At 44.4% G+C, this 21537-nt stretch overlaps 1 protein-coding gene across 6 annotated transcripts in view; it reads left to right on the top strand.

Moving 5' to 3' along the window:
* LOC112214183 (synaptotagmin-1) overlaps positions 1-21537 on the top strand; it is a 254392-nt gene that overhangs the window by 199691 nt on the left and 33164 nt on the right. For all 6 annotated transcript variants that reach the window (XM_042297977.1, XM_042297972.1, XM_042297974.1 and 3 more), the window contains 2 exons: positions 5226-5408; positions 19119-19291. In XM_042297977.1, the coding sequence (XP_042153911.1) occupies positions 5252-5408; positions 19119-19291 (330 nt within the window). In that variant the 5' untranslated portion in view covers positions 5226-5251. The remainder of the gene's footprint in view (positions 1-5225; positions 5409-19118; positions 19292-21537) is intronic.

Raw genomic sequence — 21537 nt, 5'->3', positions numbered from 1 at the left:
TCTATATAGCTCCACATTGATCTGGTACTGGTACTCCCTGTATATATGTAGCTCCATTCTTGTGTATTTTATTTTATTCCTTGTGTTACTATTTTATTTGCATTATTATTTTTCAACTCTGCATCATAGGGAAAAGCTCCTAAGCAATCATTTCCCGGTAAAGTCTACACCAGTTGTATTCGCGCATGTGACAAATAAAATTTGATTTGATTTACAACCTAAGCAAAGCAGTCATTTTGGGTCAAGTGCTCTCTCTGTCTCCAGTGGATGATAGGTTTTAGACAACTTTCAATTTAATTATTCAACTTCAAATAGTTTATTGTCGTCCTTCATCTTTCAATACATTTAAGTTCCTTCATTCTTGGATATGGCAGCACAGTTTACATTTTGCAATCCAGCGTTTGGATGTCGTTCTGAAATGGCTTCCCTCTACATGCAGCTCAAATACTGAGTGAGTGGTTTTAAACCACCATTTTGGGGAATTTTTTTTGGAACCCTTTTTGGGAGGTTTTTAATCTGCAATGGGGATGGATGACAGTAGTACTTCAATTGGAGTGTCTCTCTTTCTTCCTTTAGAAGAGGTTATCAAGTTAACCTAACAAGCCTCTGCCTGCAGCAAAATTACTTTATCCCATCAAGTCACAAAGAAAAAGTTATTTGGTATATGGTCCGAAATAAGATCCCTCGACTCAATGCCCCACGGTGCATCGTTCAATTTGATTGACTACAATGACATGTAGTGGCTACTGAATCGTTTGTGACAATTAGCAGTTGACATTTAACCTCTCAGGGATAGGCGTCTTGCTAGCGGGACAACTTCCGGTGAAACTGGAGGGTGCGCAATTCAAATAAATAATCATAGAAATTATGGAATTAAACTTTTAGGTACATACAAGCGTCTTATATCGGTTGAAAGCTTAAATTCTTGTTAATTTAACTGCACTGTCTGATTTACAGTAGCTATTACAGCGAAAGCATGCCATGCGATTGTTTGAGGATGGCGCCCCACATCAAAATATTTTTCCACCAGCACAGGTTTCATAAATTCACAAATAGCGATTAAATATTCACTTACTTTTTGAAAATCTTCAAGCCTGAAACCTTGAACATAGACCCAGTGGAAGCCATAGGAGTTGCATCCTGGGAGCTAGAATTGAGTATGCCCTTATACTTGCCATTGGAAGAGCATGCTCTCTCTCAAAAGAATTCTGGTTGGTTTTTCTTTGGATTTTCTCCTACCATATCTATTGTGTTATATTCTCCTACATTATTTTAACATTTATACCAACTTCAAAGTATTTTCTTTCCGATGGTACCAATTATTTGCTTATCCTGGCTTCAGGGCCTGAGCAACAGGCAGTTTACTTTGGGCACATCATTCAGGAAAAAAAAGGGGCCTAGCCCTAACATTTAACTATTCACTAAATGGACATAATTAAACATGAACTGGCTAGTTAACTCATGGATTCTACACATAAGGTGCACTGTCATTGGATATTCCTCCCATTCTTTTTCATGTCCTTCACATGAAAGTCAACTTTTTGATTCCTCTCTGATGAAATTGACGGCAATTCTCGTCGCTCTGGCTTCCCTGGCTTCAGCTTTCCCTCTCATCTCCAATGGATTTAGAGCCCGGCTGATTTGGCAGCCTTGTAATTTCCTCAAACAGCACGGTCCAAAACACTGCCCGCTGAGAGTCCTGGCAAAAATTGGGAAACCTGCAGGAGAGCACTCTTTCCAAACCTAAACCTTGATGGTAGCTTAAAGAACATGTTTCTAGTAGTAATAATTCTACAGTATCTCTATATCTATCTTTCTCAAGCAATATACAGGGACAGAGAAAGAGGAAGAGATAAACAGCATTGCCAGTGTTGCACCTGGGAGAGGGCCATGTGGGGGTTTTGGGCATGGAGGGAGGGAGCTGACCCAGTTAGAGTGAGTCTGGCTGGGTAGTGGGGAGGAGTTGGTCTGGTCTGTGGGCACCGCTATCCAGGCGCAGGGTGTGATGGGGGCCCTGCTAAGCCATCTGGCCATCCTGTAATTGGGTAGGGCTTTTACACCTGCATGGCACAACTCGAGAGGGATGAGCTTTTGAGATGGAAGAGGGGAAGTAGAAACTCAGACTCGTTGTGCTTCCTCAGGTGCTTAGAGGAAAACGACTGAAAGTGAAAAGCAGCTGGTCTTGTTTCAATCTGTCCACTATCCTGAATCCATTATCCTCCATCTTTGTTTGGCATGTTGATTTGAGAGATTTCCAGGCTTTGGTGTCCTGATATTTTACCTGGCCTTGTATCTGACAGACTAGGTACATTTGACGTGTTGCCTCAGCAGTGGAACAGAGTGGGCATGCTGGTGCATGGCTGTGAGAGGAAGTGGTCTCATTATGACAAAATTGACTCTATGTGTTAAAAGGGCATTTCTGAATTTTATCGGCATGCATCATTTAACATGCTCTCTGTGATGTATTATTTAGCTTTGGCTTGAAGTTGGTTTATAATAAAGGCAATTGAAAGGGCAGGTATTGACTTACTGTTGAAATGGAGATCGCTATGGCGATGACAGCCCATGGAAAGGGGAAAAGGTCATAGAGGCAAATGAGCTACCAGCCAGCCAGAACAGAATGCAACTCCATGTTCAAGTTGGTCACCTGCCACACAAGGGTCTTCAGCCTCTATATGAGACTTGTTTATACAAGTATACATAGAATTTGAGATAGAATAACCCTAATATTCTGGGATGATCCTTGAAATGAGAAGCATCACTGTCTCTGTGGATGGTCTCCAACTCACAGTAGGCCTGAGAACATTCTCTCTCCAAGCATAATCCATTTGACAGTAATGTCACAATGATCAAAGGTGTTTTACACTTTATATGTGACCACCTGCACATAGAGAACATTAAAATGGCTGCCTTAAGCTAGGCCCAAGTTAGAAAATACTTTAAACATTTGATGATAATGTGTCTTTCTATAAAGCATCAGTGGTGATGCATTAATACAACAGTGATATCAACTCTTGTACTACATAGTTACCACATCATGTAGCCTATAGCCACTCATTCTCCAAGAGCCTGTTCATAGGCAAAGAGCCAATAGCATCCATCACTTGGTGCTTTGACCTTGAGAGAGAACAGTGGAACAAAATGATCTGATCACGTCTCTGAGTCTCGACATCAGCCGCTACGTCTCTTTAAGTAACTGTGCATATGAATAAGAAATGCACTGAGAGCAAATAGATAAATGACTTGTTTCAGCTCTGTCACTTCAGTTTAGCATCTAGGCCTAGGTCCTTTGTGCTGAGGACAAAGTGGCTATATGGGTCATTCCCCTGGTAGGTGGGTCTGTACTCTTCACAGGGGCCCAAAAGGGTGGCGCCACCAAACATCAGGGCGTGTCACAAAGATCTCCCTAATGTTCCAAAGTGTCGGATGTTCTCTTTAATGACAGCCCCGCCACCCTGATCTCGCCTCTAAGTGGATAGATTGTCTCTCTTGTTCCCACAATGCAAATGTGCTCCTAAATGGGGCTGTTTTCTGCTCAGGGTTTCTTGTAATTACAGCCCTTTGATGGAGCTCCTTTGTTCAGCCTATGACTCACTCACGCCTGTTAGGAGAGCGGGAAACTTTAGCAGGTGTGCATTAGGGCCCTTTGGATTGGAGTTTGACGTGGACGAACATGAAAACATCACGCCTGAAGCCTACAATACAATACATGCCCTCCATTCCCTTCCCACGGGATCAATCCTATCTGCAATAGAAGAGAAGATGCCTCCTCCCACATACCCTACTCTCTCCTGAGAGCGGCATTATATTCCGAAAGTCCTCTCCCTGCCTGCACTGAAGTGTCTCTGTCGTGGCCCGCCGTGCCTCTCCACGGCTCAGCCCCCACACTCACCTCGATGCTGCCTTTCAAAGGGAGACAATGGAAGGCAGGGCGAACAGGAAGGTGTAGGTGGAACTTTGAACTAGAGGGGAGATTCAAAGGGCTCACAGAAGCACTGATTGCTGTGTTCATTCATAGAAATTAGCTAAGATTTCAGGGAGGGGGTTTCAAGCCAAGCTAGAACCTGAGTTAGAACACATCAATGCAATTTTATGACCCTTTAAAAAATAGCCTATACAGTTGAAGTCGGAAGTTTACATACACTTAGGTTGGAGTCATTAAAACTCGTTTTTCAACCACTCCACAAAGTTCTTGTTAACTAACTATAGTTTTGGCAAGTCGGTTAGGACATCTACTTTGTGCATGACACAAGTCATTTTTACAACAATTGTTTACAGACAGATGATTTCACTTATAATTCACTGTATCACAATTCCAGTGTGTCAGAAGATTACATACACTAAGTTGACTGTGCCTTAAACAGCTTGTAAAATTCCAGAAAATTATGTCATGGCTTTAGAAGCTTCTGACAAGCACAGGCTTGTCAATGCCTGCAAAGTGAGTGAGCAACACCGCCTCATGCTAACAGGCTTGTCAATGCCTGCAAAGTGAGTGAGCAACACCGCCTCATGCTAACAGGCTTGTCAATGCCTGCAAAGTGAGTGAGCAACACCGCCTCATGCTAACAGGCTTGTCAATGCCTGCAAAGTCAGTGAGCAACAGCTAATCCTGTGAATACGCTGCACTCTAAATTTGATCAAATGTTTTCTCCCATTAACACACTTAGTAAACCTACAAGGCAATCGGATCAATGTTAGCAATACTATATTTGTTCTCAATTCATTCACATGCCTGGGAGTCCATTTGCATGACTAGAATAGATAACGGCATAAAAGTTCACACTTAAAGTAAAAAGTGGAGGTGTTAGAGGCTTTGTGTACGTCCCAAATGCCACCCTATTCCCTACATTTGGGACACAGACTTTGTGTGGTGTGAAAGCCAGCTTCATCTGCCTGGGATTGCTGGTTGAACCCTGCAGGATCATTGTGGTTTCAAGGTGTGTTCACTCAGGCTGAGCCAGCAACTAGTCATACAGAGGGAGCATCCACTCACTCATCTATAGCAGGGCCAGAGAAAACTGTCCCTGGAAGGCATCTGTCACAACCAGCTAATCTTACCTGACTCTCTCTTGCTTTTGTCTTTCTTTCTCACTCTGTCTCCCTGTCTCTCTTTCTCTCTCGCTCCACCTTCGATCTGCCTCTCTGTATCTATTTATTCTATGTACACTGGAAGCTATATTAAATTAGGTGTGTTAAACTCAACTCTTTCTCCATCTCTCCTCCAGCTTCTGCCTGGCTGCCCACCACCACCATGGCTGAGAGTCGAAGGGAAGCCCTGGCAGCGGCCCCGATGTTCACCACTGCCTCCACGGTCGGTGCCAACTCTACCGACATCTCCGGCACCGGATCCAGCGAGGACTTCTCCAAGCTGAAGGACAAGTTCATGAATGAGCTCAACAAAATCCCACGTGAGTCATGTTAGTGGTTGGTGTCCCCTAACCTGCCCGGTGACAGGGTGGTGATTGGTTGAGTAGCTACTTCCTGTAGACATCTCACAAATGCCTTACAGCACCCTTGGATCTGTTCTTTAGCGACTAATTGCAATCAACAAAGTACAAGTGGCCATTATGACTGATTGTGGATAGGGACTAATGGTCTTACTCAGAAGTACTGTGACTACTTTTAGAAACCCATTTGCCATTTGAGGTGCCAAGAAAACAAACAGCGTTGACTTCAGAGTTGTGTTTGGAAAGTATGTCTAATTTCCAAAAGTGTTGGTTTTCTCAAAGCAAATGAACTTTTTCAATCTCCAACGTTGTCTGTATTGCTGGGCACCCTGTGTTTCTTCCCTCCATCAATACCCTCACCTGACAGGAGACACAACTACAGCATGTTGGAATCCTGACCAACTGTGAACCCATCACTCCTATATAAAAATGTTCCACCCAGTGATTCCGGAGGAGACACTTGTCTTTGCCTGTAACGTCTGTGGAACAGTAGCAGTTAGTTTGGGACAGCAGCATCCTTTGTTTATCCCAAACCCCAACCTACTTATCCAGTGGACGTTGTTGTGTTCAGCCTCCCAAGTCCTAAATATAGACAAATCCACCGGCTCATGTGGAAGTAATTCTCGTGTCAGGAAATGGCTCCCGTGAAAAAGAGAGGTTCTGTTGCTTTAGCTCCAATGTGAATGACGCCACTTGTCATATTATGGTGTCCTAGATTCATAGCGCAGGGAGCCTGATAGCGATGAAAGATTTCTCCGGCATCTGGTCTGGCTAATTTAAAACCAACAACATATTTGCTTTGGGAAATAAAGCCAAAGAAGCTTTAAACAGTAGTCCGTGGTCAGTATGTGCTGCCCTGGACTTTACCCCATCAGACCAGAGATAGACTTTCATTGATTGACAAATGACAAGTGACAAACACTTCCTGGTCTGCTCATAGAAGTGTGTTGGAGCCATTGGGTGCTCCAATGAAATTGGCACCACTGAGGAGCATATGGAAGCCATAATGAAGACACTGTGGAGGGGGGTGACTCTGATGTCCCCTGTGCCTTAGAGTAATGGTCCCTCATATCAGAACTGTTTCACCGTGAGAGGGCTTGAAGATACGCCACCTGCCACATTTAGCTACTAAACTACACCCCTCAATCCTAGCCAGCACAGCTAACCTGGTGCCTCAGCACTCTCACAATGGAGTTGCGTTACCCTTCCAAAACACCCGGTCTTTCCTTCATTTCACTGTCTGTATTTGGCAATGACATGGTGGCAACCAGCCCATTAGGCTTTGTAACAACCCATGTACCACCTCTCTCCCTAATTATCACATTGTGTGATGTGGACAAAGACTACACTAAGGGGTTGTTGGGTGCGCCTCAGACAGAGATGGTATCTGCAAGCAGCCCCCCAAAAAGCCACTCAATTATAGTAGAGTTTAAATTACAGTTTTTGCTCCAGCACTCAGTCAGAACTAGAAAATGAGCGGCTCCGCGCCGAGGGCTGCCAGCCTGATAAATGCCCACTGACGTGTTTGTGCCAGGGAATATCAATACAGCTACTCCCAGGATGGGGACAGGGCATTAATAAGGAATATTCAAGGGGAGAAGGCAGCGTGAATAAAACAGAACGAATCCATTGCCATAGCAAATTCTTTCCTTGTGGGTATTTCTACATAGGAATAGATGGTTATCTATAAGACTTGACTCCTGGAGGTAAAGCTGAATGCATGGTGTTGTCAGAGTCGGGCATCTTGTGCTGTATCTCTGGTATAACTCAGTGGAATGCCTTGTGACATTAACAAAGATCCATGGATTCATCTCCAAGCCAGAAGCTCCTCTTCAGCCCCATCTGTTGGCTGCTGCTTCTGGATGTGGCTGTTTCTCAAATGGAGTTGAATTTCATCCCTACAAAAATCTTCAGTGTTTTCTTCATACATTTCCCTTCTCAAAATGATTTTAAACCACCAAACCTGGTTTAAAAAAACAATTAAGCAACACCACATGGAACAACGCCTCTCCCCCATGTGACCTACTTGTTGTGTGTAAGTACTGACATGTGTGTGTAACTGATAGATGCACACACACATAAATTTCAAAGCATTAACATGTAGTGTGTGGAAACTGTATAGTCTTTTGTCTGTAATGTCTTTTTTGATACGTGCCCAGTAAGACTATCTGTTGCCATTTGCGTCGGCTAATGGGGGTCCTAATAAATCAAATCGAATCATTTCTAATTCGCTGTCTCATAACTATTTCCCACCAAGGAGTACCTACAACAAAGAGGATGTTATTAAAAGCATTACTTCCTCCATTACCTGCTGTAGTTCCATCCACAATCCCAGCATGCATTGTCACCACCAGGATGTTTGTGGAGATTAATGCAGACTGTCCCACTTTTCTCTCTACCACTACAAGTTTGTTGTCAGACTACTGATATTATTGGCTTGTGTGGAGAACGCCATGTGATGCCGTAGCGAGTGCCACATGAAGCTCATGGCCACACTCAGACGGGTGTATCCACTGCAGCTGTGTCTGTTTGTGTTGGGCCGCACCACACCATGCTCAGGGCCTTGTGGCCTCAGCGGGAGGCGCTCTAATGAATTTTCCAGCACTCCCTCTAAACACCAAAAGGTTTTTGTTTTCAGTGACAATAATGAACCTCTCAGTGATAGAAATGCTTTGCTCCATAACTGCTGTCTCCACACTCTCCTCCATTACTCTAAATAACACAGACAAACGTATTGAAGATGACATTTCTAAAAACATGTATTTTCAAAGGCTGTCAATATTAGTGTTTTTTTCACACCTGTTTCTGTGGGTATTACACTAAAAGCTATTCATACTCATTACAAAATTGACTGTTTGGGATTTTAAAATAAAATTAGATGTACAGGTGACTGAAAGCTAACATTTCAAAAAAGGATTTACAATAATTACTGAGTAGTTTATTTCATTTAGAATCTGCTCGGAAATGACAGCACCCCGGGGGTTAGGCTGGAGGGAGATCAGCAAAGACAAACTTCTCTGTCTCTCTCTGTCTGGCTCTAGTCCCGGTCCTCTCCCGGGCCTTGGACTGAGCCAGTAGGCCTGCCATGAGGCAGCAGGATGGGGCTGGGATACCAGAACTTAGAGCTCGCAGCTTATACAGAAGGGAAGAACAGCCCTCCTCGGACCAAACTGCTTGCCCCCCCGCACACCTGAACTCATGTCAGGAGGGTGCTCCATGGCGAGCAGGGTGAGATCTCCCCTCATCAACAGTGTGATGCTTGACCATTTTGCGTTCAAACAAATCAAATGAGATGCCCAGTACGCTACCTCCCACCTCACCCACCCCCAGAGTAGCATTTCAAAGAAGGGAATCAGAGGCCTGGTCCGAAACTCTCTACATACTGTAAATCTTACCACAAATACCAGTTTGTGTAGTTAGTTATTTGTTCTGTTATATATTCATCCTACCCCATTTGCAGCTATTGTTGCACTGTCATTGTTGTTGTTCCCACTGTGGGAAAGGGCAAGGACTGGGGGTGCTGCTCTTGTTGGCATAACAACATGTAATGTCAAGGTTAATTGACCAACAGTGTGCTGTCATAATATATTAGTTTGTGTTGCCATGCCTATTACCCTGATACATCATCACACACCACCCACCCCCCTGCCCACTACTGTTGCCAGTCTATTGGATCCTCTATATAAAGATGTAAGGAGGCAGGTATCTCCTCAGAGGACCATGGGTAATGTGATGACAAGCAGGAAGCTCCCCCCAAGCCCTGAGGCAGACCGCACGTGACTGATTACTATGCGCCCATCTCATCAACCTCACCCGTCGTGGAAAATCAAACCGTTCCAACTCCCTCAGACTGCCTCTGCCCCATACCATTGAGATAGTATGGAAATCTGCTTCAAAACTAGACAATGAAATAGAGCCCTTTTAGCTTCCATGATTCCTATTCTGTGTCTCACCGATTTGACTGATCCTGCACTATCTATTGCCACACCTGAAAGTGGTTGTGTCTCTCAGTTGGGCAACACTTCAATCGACATCAATACACATCAATGTACACTATACACAATAATATACACTATATACTGTACATCAATGTTACTTTTAAACTCTGCATTATTGGGTTAGGGCTCGTAAGTAAGGGCTCATAAGTAAGAGTTTCACTGTAAAGTCTATACCTGCTCTTGTCAGATACAATTTGATTTGAACAATACCCATCAATATACACTATACACATCAATAATACTCATCAATATTACATGAATATTCATATCAAAACACTGAAAGCAAAACACAATCATAGAAAACAAACATTATTCAGCAAACAGGTCCTCAATCAGCCTTTTAAATTGTCCCAGAGGCACCAATTCATCCAATCTTAGAGAGCCTTGGAGATTATTCCACGAGTAAGGTGAAGAAAACTCAAATAGATTTACCTACCTGTAACTCAGTGGAGATTGTAGGGATCTCCAGAGTTAACCATCCCCAAGACCAGGTCTGGTATCTCGTACGTCTATAAGTTAACAATTAAGTAACAATGAAGTTAACAATGAAGTTACAAAATGCAGTGATGTGTACTTAACCAATCGTCTATTATACTTCCTGACAGGCCGCTCCCGAGTGGTAAGGTTAGGTAACAACACGTCCACCACGCTGTTCCTCAACACAGGGGCCCCTCAGGGGTGCGTGCTCAGTCCCCTCCTGTACTCCATGTTCACTCATGACTGCACGGCCAGGTACGACTCTAACACTATCATTAAGTTTGCTGATGATACAACAGTGGTAAGCCTGATCACCAACAATGACGAGACAGCCTGTAGGGAGGAGGTCAGAGGCCTGGCCGTGTGGTGCCAGGACAACAACCTCTCCCTCAATGTGATCAAGACAAGGGAGATGATTGTGGACCACAGGAAAAAGAGGACCCGAGCACGCCCCCATTGTCATCGATGGGGCTGTAGTGGAACAGGTTGAGAGCTTCAAGTTCCTTGGCGTCCACATCACCAACAAACGAACATGGTCCAAGCACACCAAGACAGTCATGAAGAGTGCACGACAAAACCTATTTCCCTCAGGAGACTGAAAAGATTTGTCATGGGTTCTCAGATCCTCAAAAGGTTCTACAGCTGCACCATCGAGAGCATCTTGACTGGTTGCAACACCGCCCGGTATGGAAACTGCTCTGCCTCGAACCGCAAGGCACAACAGAGGGTAGTGCATAAGGCCCAGTACATCACTGGGGCCAAGCTTCCTGCAATCCAGGACCTTTATACCAGGCGGTGTCAGAGGTAGGCCCTAAAAATTGTCAAAGACTCCAGCAACCCTAGTCATAGAAGGTTCTCTCTGCTAACCCACGGCAAGCGGTACCGGACCGTCAAGTCTAGGTCCAAGAGGCTTCTAACAGCTTCTACCCCCAAGCCATAAGACTCCTGAACATCTAATCCCCCCCCCACTCTTTTACACCGCTGCTACTCTCTGTTGTTATCTTTGCATAGTCACTTTAATAACTCTACCTACATGTACATACTACCTCACCGCCTCTCAACCCTTGCCCCAGAGGGTATTGACTCTGTACACCCCCTGTAAATAGTCTGCCCTAGGATATTATTTTACCAATTACCTGCTACTTTTATTTCCATAATCTTATCATTTAGATGTTTTCAAACTGCCATTGCCTGATTAGGGTCATCCAGTAAGCATTTTCTGTAAGGTCTGCTGGGTATTCAGCTCATGTGACTAATAAAATGTGTAATCATCTGTTAAACAGCCACCACTAACCCAAGCCCTGCCAACACATTTGACACTGATAACTCAGCCACTTTAATCATGGGAATTGATGGGAAATTCAATCCCCACATCCTAGCCACTTTAAACAATACTGCCTTATATAATGTTACTTAGGGCCACATTCTGCCACATTCTGTCAGCATAGTCTGACTCTCAGCCTAAGTCCCGACTCTCATCCTTATGTAATACATGTATCACAGATCCACTGTATAGCTGGGATGGCAGGAAATGTTTCTCATATGTATATACTGCTTCACATACAAGCCAGGGTATTCTATGTGTTACAGCTGGATCAGTCATTCAGATATCGTGGTACATATTCTTTATTCTTGTTCCTGGTATATGTCTGTCAGTTTTTTGGGGGTTAATTAAGGAAGACATCCTCTTCTGCAAACCTCTGGAACCAGGACAACAGGAGAGGAAAACTTAACATCTGGAACCAGCTTTGTGACAAATAAAATGATTTGATTTGAAGATTTGATTTGACATCTGGTAAGCCTGATCACAAAAGCCATGACAGGGAGCCTGTAGGGGAGTGGCAGATGCCTGGCCGTGTGCTCCCAGGACAACAACCTCTCCCTGCAGCATCCACCGGGAGATGATTGCTCTTGGAAAAAGTACCCTGCAGCCCCCAAAGGTCATGCAGCATCCACCAAGAGCTCTTGGGTACCCTGCAGCATCCACCGAGAGGCTCTTGGGTTGAGACCCTGCAGCATCCACCAAGAGGCTCTTGGGTACACTGCAGCATCCACCGAGAGTCATCTTGGGTGCACTGCAAAACATTTCCACTCAGGAGACTGAAAAGATCTGTCATGGGTTCTCAGCATCCTCAAAAGTTTCTACCCTGCTGCATCCACCGAGAGCATCTTGACTGGTTGCAGCATCCACCGAGATGGAAACTCTTGGGCCTCGAACCGCAGGCCACCAGAGGCTCTTGGGTACCCTGCAGCATCACTGGGGCTCTTGGGTCCACTGCAGCATCCAGGACCTTTATAGGCTCTTCAGGGTAGGCCCTGCAGCATCCACCAACCCTAGTCTTAGGGTTCCCTGCAGCATCCACCGAGAGGCTCTTGGACACTGCAGCATCCACCGAGAGGCTCTTGGGTTCTACCCTGCAGCATCCATAAGACTCTTGGGTACACTGCAGCATCCACCGAGAGGCTCTTGGGTACACTGCAGCATCCACCCCTGACCACTCTTTTTACACACCATTGCTACTCTCTGATAGTCTCTTGGGTAACTCTACCTGCAGCATCCACCTCAATTACTCTTGACTAACCCAGCATCCCCCGAGATTGACTCTGGGTACTCTGCAGCATCCACCGTATATAGCTCTTGGGTTTACTGCTGCATCCAATTACCTGTTACTTTTATTTCCTAATCTTATTCACAGAGATGCTCTTTCAAACTGCATTGCATGATTAGGGTCTTGGGTAACTGCAGCATTTTCTGTAAGGCTCTTTTGTATTCACTGCAGCTATAAAATGAGAGGCTCTTGGGTAGCCCTGCAATCCACCGAGAGGCTCTTGGGTACCCTGCAGCATCCACCGAGAGGCTCTTGGGTACACTGCAGCATCCACTGAGAGGCTCTTGGGTACACTGCAGCATCCACAGAGAGGCTCTTGGGTACACTGCAGCATCCACAGAGAGGCTCTTGGGTACACTGCAGCATCCACCGAGAGGCTCTTGGGTACACTGCAGCATCCACAGAGAGGCTCTTGGGTACACTGCAGCATCCACAGAGAGGCTCTTGGGTACACTGCAGCATCCACAGAGAGGCTCTTGGGTACACTGCAGCATCCACAGAGAGGCTCTTGGGTACCCTGCAGCATCCACAGAGAGGCTCTTGGGTACACTGCAGCATCCACAGAGAGGCTCTTGGGTACACTGCAGCATCCACCGAGAGGCTCTTGGGTACACTGCAGCATCCACCGAGAGGCTCTTGGGTACACTGCAGCATCCACAGAGAGGTCTTGGGTACACTGCAGCATCCACAGAGAGGCTCTTGGGTACACTGCAGCATCCACAGAGAGGTCTTGGGTACACTGCAGCATCCACAGAGAGGCTCTTGGGTACCCTGCAGCATCCACAGAGAGGCTCTTGGGTACACTGCAGCATCCACAGAGAGGCTCTTGGGTACACTGCAGCATCCACCGAGAGGCTCTTGGGTACACTGCAGCATCCACAGAGAGGCTCTTGGGTACACTGCAGCATCCACCGAGAGGCTCTTGGGTACACTGCAGCATCCACCGAGAGGCTCTTGGGTACACTGCAGCATCCACCGAGAGGCTCTTGGGTACACTGCAGCATCCACCGAGAGGCTCTTGCTTGAAAGCTTGAAAGACGTTTTGGTCACTACAGTGAAAATGGTTAACTTTGTTAAAGCAAGGCCCCTGAACACTCATGTATTTTCTGCATGTATTTCATGTATTTCTATTTTAAAAATTGAAACACGGGCTTAAAGTTTTCTTTACAGACCATAATTTTTACTTTACATAATTTTTTTTTACTGACCACTTGTCTGACCGCTTGCATGATCACGAGTTTCTCACACGACTGGCCTATCAGGGTGATGTTTTATCTTGCCTGAATGATCTGAATCTAAGATTACAGGGACTCTCCCCAACTATATTCAAGAACAAAATTGAGGCTAAGAAGTTGGAGCTCTTCTCTGTCTGCATTAACAAGGACAACACACAGATATTTCCATCATTGTATGAACTGGATTCGTTATCCTTTTCATGCCCTGCCTCAGAGTATCCTGCCTTGGCACATCGCACTGTTAAGACACTGATGCCCTTTGCAATCACGTACCTGTGTGAGAGTGGATTCTCGGCCCTCACTAGCATGAAAACGAAATACAGGCACAGACTGTGTGTGGAAAATGATTTAAGACTGAGACTCTCTCCAATACAACCCAACATTGCAAGGTTATGTGCATCCTTTCAAGCACACCCTTCTCATTAACCTGTGGTGAGTTATGCACAATTTTCGATGAACATATAAAGTTTTATATGTAAGATGGCTAAATAAAGAGCAAAAATGTTGATTATTATTATATTATTATTTGTGCGCTAGCCCTATAAGAGCTCTTTGTCACTTCCCACTCACACTCTTATGTTTAATAAATGTATCGTATAGTATGTGTGTGGCAGGCTTACAATAATGGCAAAAAACAACATTTGAGAGTGCGCTGACCCTGGTGCTAGAAGGGGTACACAGCTGGAGGTTGAATGTTTGAAGGGGTACAGGACTATAAAAAGTTTGGGAACCACCGATATAGACAATATCCCCATATTCTATAACCGGAATGAATGTCGACTGAATGATTTGTTTTCTGCTATTTAATTAAAGCCATGACCGATTCCTTTAAAATAAGCTGTTGTTAAATAGAGCCAATAAATATAGCCAATAATCTCTTACAGATGAAGTTCAGTAAAATACCTTTCAATTACTGTAACCTTTTCTTCTTCATTCCAGAGTGTGTCTGATGAGTCCCTCATCTTGTTTGCATTGTTCCATGTGTCAAGAGTTTCATAACCCTTGGCAGTCTGCAAGGTTTTGTTAATCAGCTGTCATATTTCAATGGTCCCCATTCCAGCCAGTTATCAGATCAATTCTGTTTGGAAGAAAAAAAAACCTGAGTTTGATAAGAAAGCTGGGAACTCGGAGCGCCAGACAAATGCAGCTGGAGCCTCCTGGTTCGGAGCGAATGAGCCAAAAGGCCCTGCTGTGTCCTTGAAGGCATCCGGAGGAGAAAAGATGGTAGACTTATCAGTTGGCCGTTGATATTCACAGCTGAAAGCCAAGGAGGTGTCTCATTGTGTGGCGCATTGGCTGCCGCTCACTGGATGGCTTTTGACTACGGCGGCAGAAATGTGATTTGCGCCTCTTCTCGGGAGCTGTGAACACTGAACACGCACTCCATCATCCAGAGCCGTTGTGTGTGGCGGAACGAGGGATAACTACTGCTTAAAGTTGAAGTGCGGTGCACCTGCTGGCGTCGCGGTCTCAAGGGAGAATAGACGCACCATGTAGTTAATTAGGGAATGCTTTTTATTGCTTTCGGGGACTCAGGTTATTTTAATTAAGCAACACAAAAGTGTCTTGCAGTATTAGATACATGCAGAATAAAGTATACAAGCAAGGCCTGGGTTATTGCATTGAGTTTCACAGCAGTTGGCTGTGCATTATAACGGTCACGTACCGCTGATGTCAAAACATTGTAAATAACCACAGTACCATTTAAAAACATTATATTTCATGATGCACAACGGAATCCAATTGCAGTGCAGTCTGCTTCGTCAAAATAATGCCAAATTCCACTGTTATATCAGTTCATTTATTTACACTCCTGCTGTGTCATTGATTTTTTATTTTTTATTTTTTTATTTCACCTTTATTTAACCAGGTAGGCCAGTTGAGAACAAGTTCTCATTTGCAACTGCGACCTGGCCAAGATAAAGCATAGCAGTGTGAGCAGACAACACAGAGTTACACATGGAATAAACAATTAACAAGTCAATAACACAGTAGAAAACAAAGGGGGGAGTCTATAGTCGATATTAGAAATCATTTTATCAGACCTCCCATTTGAAAAAAAGTGTCACAGCTTTCCGGTTCCTTCAGTGGGAATGTGACTTACCATCCCAGCTTTCAGGCCTGAAATAGGATCCTGCCATATCTCCGACACTTCCATTAAAAGATAGTCTGCCAGGCTGTGTGGAAAAAAATGACGGGTCAAACACTGGAACATGTGGTGGTATCCCAAAGGTATCAGTCTCAGACCGCTGCCCCTGCTTTGGCCAAGGAGCAGAGGAGAGGTTTTAACTCAGCCCTAAACCTGGGACTTTAGGGTCAACTGAGGATGCAAGAGGAAATGGAGTCAGTGATGGATAGCGAGGTGTTATATTATGTATTGATAATTACGATACTAATGTAAAGTGACATATTTTTACCGCTAAAACAATTATAACAAGCAAATTTCAAAACAATATTTCATATTTTTCAAATGTTTTCTTGTTTACCGTTCAACAAGTTTGTGAGCAGCAACAAACCAGTTTTTCGAGAGACCACAGCGAATTCAAAATGGCGTGGGTCGGGGGAGATTGTCACTGCCATTAGCACACCACTGTGGTAAGGCCAAGGCTGTAGATCCCAAAGTTATTTTAGAGCATCACTCAATGTTTTTCCTTAAAGGAGAGTGCTTATCGATTTTGTTCTCTCCCCCTCCCTCCTCTCTGACAGCGAGGCGGTGAGGGAAATTCAGTGAAGTGCTGGCAAGCCAAAGCCCCAGGGAGAATAGACCGTCATATATTTCTCCTGTGATGGTTCTTTCTAGTGGCCGGCAGATATAGAGTCTTCAAAGTAGCACTGAAAGGTGACAAACATTGGATTTACAATGAAGCCAATTGGCTCCCAGTGTTCCATACGAATAGAGTTAGGAGTACCACAACAGGTTTCTGAGTAGTGTACAGAGAGGAAATGTACCGTGTCATCTTTACTATGGTTGTAATTATTCTGTAATTATACTGAACAAAAATATAAATGCAACAATTTCAGGCAATTTTTTACTAAGTTACAGTTCATATAAGGAAATCAGTCAATTGAAATAAATAAATTAGGCTCTAATCTGTGGATTTCACATGACTGGGCAGGGGCACAGCCATGGGTGGACCTGAGAGAGCATAGGCCCACCCACTTGGGAGCCAGGCCCACCCACTGGGGAGCTAGACCCAGCCAATTAGAATGAGTTTTTCACACAAAAAGGCATTATTACAGACAGAAATACTCCTCGGTTTCATCAGCTGTCTGGGTGGCTGGTCTCAGACGATCCCCCAGGTGAAGAAGCCAGATGTGGAGGTCCTGAGCTGCCGTGGTTACACATGGTCTGCGGTTGTGAGGCCAGTTGGACATACTGCCAAATTCTCTAAAATGATGTTGGAGGCGGCTTATGGTAGGGAAATTAACATTCAATTCTCTGGCAACAGCTCTTGTGGACATTCCTACAGTCAGCATGCCATCCTCGGTTGCTCCCTCAAAACTTGTTTGACAAAACTGCACATTTTAGAGTGGCTTTTTATTGTCCCCAGCACAAGGTGCACCTGTGTAATGATCATGCTGTTTAATCAGCTTCTTGATATGCCACACCTGTCAGGTGGAAAGATTATCTTGGCAAAGGAGAATGCTCACTAACAGGGATGTAAACAAATATGCTTTTGTGCTTATTGAACATTTCTGGGATCTTTTATTTCAACTCATGAAACACTGGAACAACACTTTACATGTTCTGTTAATATTTTTGTTCAGTATAGCTTGCTTGAATTTATACAGGTGGGAAAACTGTTTAATTATTAGATCCTTCGTTGGTGAAGTAAATCAAACCAACCTGAATCTACCATATGGTCTCCATCTTGTGCATGGTAAATATTGACAAAAACATATTTTGTTTGCTGATGGGGCTGTTGGTGGCCCTCTCTGTTGAAAGGAGGTGTGGGTTGCAAGGTGTTTGATGTTTTGTGAGCAGAAACCGTAATTATCCCTCCAGAATGGAGCAGTCTGACACAGTGTTTCTGTCCTCATTATTTACAGCACGTCTGGCCACTCTACCATTCCTCTGATACATTTAACAACCCACTTTTGTGCCGTGCATAGCTGGTGGCTGTGTGTGTGTGTTCTGTCGGGGAGAACTGCCTGACTCCTGTTGTTTAGATGGGCATCCCTGTTTGTCAGCAGGCTGTTAGAGTGATCACTGTGCTGTGGAGCTGAGCGGCTCCCTGTCTGCCTGTGACAGCCCTGACTGGAGCGTTCAGTTGGACTGTTTAGTCCATTCAGCCTTATTATAAAATAGGGCCTGGGAGGAAAAAAAACACATCATTACATTCTCAATTAAAGTAACATAATGGTCCATGGCTGTTTTAGTATCCTTTGCCGAGTAGGTCACATCCACGAGCAATACTAAGAAATTGACTTGACAAAAGCTCTCAAAGAAAGTTCTCAGAAACTAGCTAGTATGAGATGAATCTAAGACAAACGTGTGAATAGGAACTCTCTTTGAGAGAGAAGTGTCAAAACCCATCAACATGATGAGTGGTCATGCAATCACTGACTCGACACGGTCACGCTACAGTTGGTAACTCGCTCCCCAACAGGCCCTGCAAATTACCTCTACACCCTGACCTGTGTGCCTGTGATTGGTGTGAAAGTATCAGTTGTCAGAGAGAAATGTTTTGTTTAAATGGCAAGTGGAAAATGCCAACCTCTGTTATTTCCACTAAATTGGCCGAGGATGCTCAGTGAACCGTCGGGACGCTTAAAACGTCTCTGTTCGAGGGCAATCGTTAGGAGTCCATGTCTCGACTGCAGATCGGGGACTCTGCCACCCACCACTGTCTTCCGTCTGCACATTACCTTTACATTTGAGTCATTTAGCAGACGCTCTTATCCAGAGTGACTTACAGGAGCAAATAAGATGAAGTGCCGTGCTTAAGGGCACATCAGCAGATTTTTCACATAGTCGGCTCGGGATTCGAATCAGCGACCTTACGGTTACTGGCCCAACGCTCTTAACCTCTAGGCGACCTGCCGTCCCACATCCTGATGTCTTTCTCTATGTCCTCATTCACTCCAGCCGCTGCTGCAGCCGCTATCTTCAACAAGTAGTCTCAACGTCCCGCCATCAGAGTCATTCGTCAGATGCAGGGAGATAGTGAACAGGCGTTTCTGGTCAGCTCGGGCCTGGTTTGAAACAGACAATGGTGCCATATTCTGGACGAGGCACTTTTGGTTGTTTGAGAAAAGAAGAGTGAGAGCAAAGGTTTTCTTCATCCAGGTATGGCCCCCCATCTTTGACATAAGCTCGTCTAACCTGTGTCCCTGTGTGTCCCTCTCCAGTGCCAAATTGGGCCATCGTCTCCATCGCCTTTGTGGCCGTGGTCCTGGTCCTCTCCTGCTGCTTCTGCATCTGTAAGAAGTGGATATTCAAGAAGAAGAACAAGAAGAAGGGCAAAGACAAGGGCAAGAATGTCATCAACATGATGGATGTGAACGACGGTGCGAAAACCGAGGTAAAGACTTTGTACTACTGCCATTGAACACTATTGATTAGAGTTAATAGTTTGTTAGTCAACAGTAGTATTTGATAATGCCAAGTTGTTCTGTATTTTCTACTGCATTATTATATATACTGTATATAACATACCTTTTACTTCAAGGTTAAAAAAAAATGGAGTTAAATACATTTTTATACATTGCGAGTTTCATATTATCTGTGATTGACTGTAGCCAGAAATGACATCACTGACTTTTATTACACTTACCCGGCACCTGACATTCATTGATGATTGAAACCTATAAATACATGCATATACAGTATATTTCAGAATAAAAATCTTTACATAACAAAGTGATTTCACTATACAATTTATCAGACATACATGTAGTTTAGGCCAGGGGTGGGAAATCTTTTTGGCTCGAGGGCCAAAATTCAACGGAGGGCCGCACAGAATTTAAAAAAATACTTTCTATCTCATTTTAAAGGTTCAAGTGTGGCCTGGAGTGTTTTTTTTTACCCAAAATAATTGAATGGGCCCGCGTGCCGTAGTTTGCCCCGCCCCTGGTTTAGGCCAAACTCTTCCCCATGAAGACCAGTGGACACACATGACACACGACTTGTGTTGACATTGTTGCGTCTGCGATGACTCCTCCCCATCCACTCTGATTGCAGGACTGTTAAGGAAGCCTGCCGTTTATAATCGCCTCAGAGAGAGTATTCAATCTCTCTTTCTGTCCTCTCAATATTTTAATGTGCTAAGAACAATGGAGCTCTGAGTACGGTATGCTGTATTGCCAGTGGTATCAACCCAGAGAAATGACATTAGCTAATTACGAGCGAGGGGAGTGAATTAATTCCGCCCTCCCTCTCCAACGCACACAGAGAGAGAATAGGGAACACACAACTCTTTAACCCCAGTTAGAATACTAATTGCATTAGCGAAGGTTCTCAATCCCCCCCTCTCTGTCAAAGTCTGTTTAATTTGCAGTCTGTCCACGCCGACGCCGCTCACATCATCAATCAGGGACATTGAATTGGGGTAGAGGGCAAAGCCCTGTGAGATGATGTAGGAGTAGGGAATTGAATAGCCGCACAGGCCAGAGATGCAGAGGTGTTACACAGTCTGATAAGGAGTGAGCTCCACAAGTTTCATCTGATTCATCCCAAAGAGCTTATTGTTGAAATGCTTACAATTCTTTGATTTGTAGAGGCCTATGCCTTGTGTTCTTGTTCCTAGTGACAGTTGGTAAGCTTTATAATAACACTGATGTATCTTAAGCTTTAGTAAGATGCACCCATAGAATTACAATGACTTCAATCTAGAATGAATTCTATTTGGATAGACCACTTTTCCTGTGCTGATTTAGGAGCTGCTACGACTACACGTAGAACAATTAGGCTACACACTGCCAATACAACACCCCTATCGCTTCCGTATGCAACACACCTATTGGTTAGATATTCTAGAGGGGGGGCCATGGGCTCCCGAGCGGTCATTTCTCCTGGTGTGCCCAGACTCTTGTGTTAACTCCTGTGTGTGGTTGTTTTAATGTGTGTTTCTTCCTTCTATGTCCTCCTTATCTGTGTTGTGTCTGATGACTGTGCGGGATTGTCACTGGCGGTAGGTTCCCAATTGTTGTTGGATCCTCCTTAAGCCTGCTGCTCTGATGTTTTGATAGCCTCTTGACAACAACTTACTCCTGTAGAACCAAATATATGTAACTATGCATACAGTACATGTATATCTGCTCTATATATGTGCGTAGTCTTGCACATGCACATATATATGTATGAAAGAAGCCCTGGGCGCGCTTTAACAAGGTTGAACCACACTGATTCTCCAGCCTTTTCAATCTTTGCTTTGCATTTCAAAACAAAGATGTGCCTATGAGCTAAAGTAGAATGGTTAAGTTGCTAGGTTACTGCTTTTGAAACCTGTAGTAAGGTTTAGACATACAGTAGCTTTACGTTTCACATACATTCACCTGAAGCCAACAGGCAGATTGACTTGACTTTGACTTAACCCAGTAAAATACCTAATACACATTGTGGGTGTTGAACATGGCTGTCTATTCTGCTGTACTCCTCTCCTCTCTGTGTGCAAGCAATAACAAACAAACAATTACATTTTTTAGAGTTTTGCTTAGGGAAAAAATTGACAAAATGTTTGCTTGCACCAGGAGGGGACTCAGATGGGCCGTACAAATTCCAAACAAACCAATGTTGTTCAGCCTTGATGCTTTCACACCAGCAAACTGA

This window comes from Oncorhynchus tshawytscha, linkage group LG15 (genome assembly GCF_018296145.1).
Source record: "Oncorhynchus tshawytscha isolate Ot180627B linkage group LG15, Otsh_v2.0, whole genome shotgun sequence".
NCBI lineage: Eukaryota > Metazoa > Chordata > Actinopteri > Salmoniformes > Salmonidae > Oncorhynchus > Oncorhynchus tshawytscha.
The sequence above is the reverse complement of the archived record's forward strand: the minus strand, read 5'-3'. Positions and strand labels throughout refer to the sequence as shown.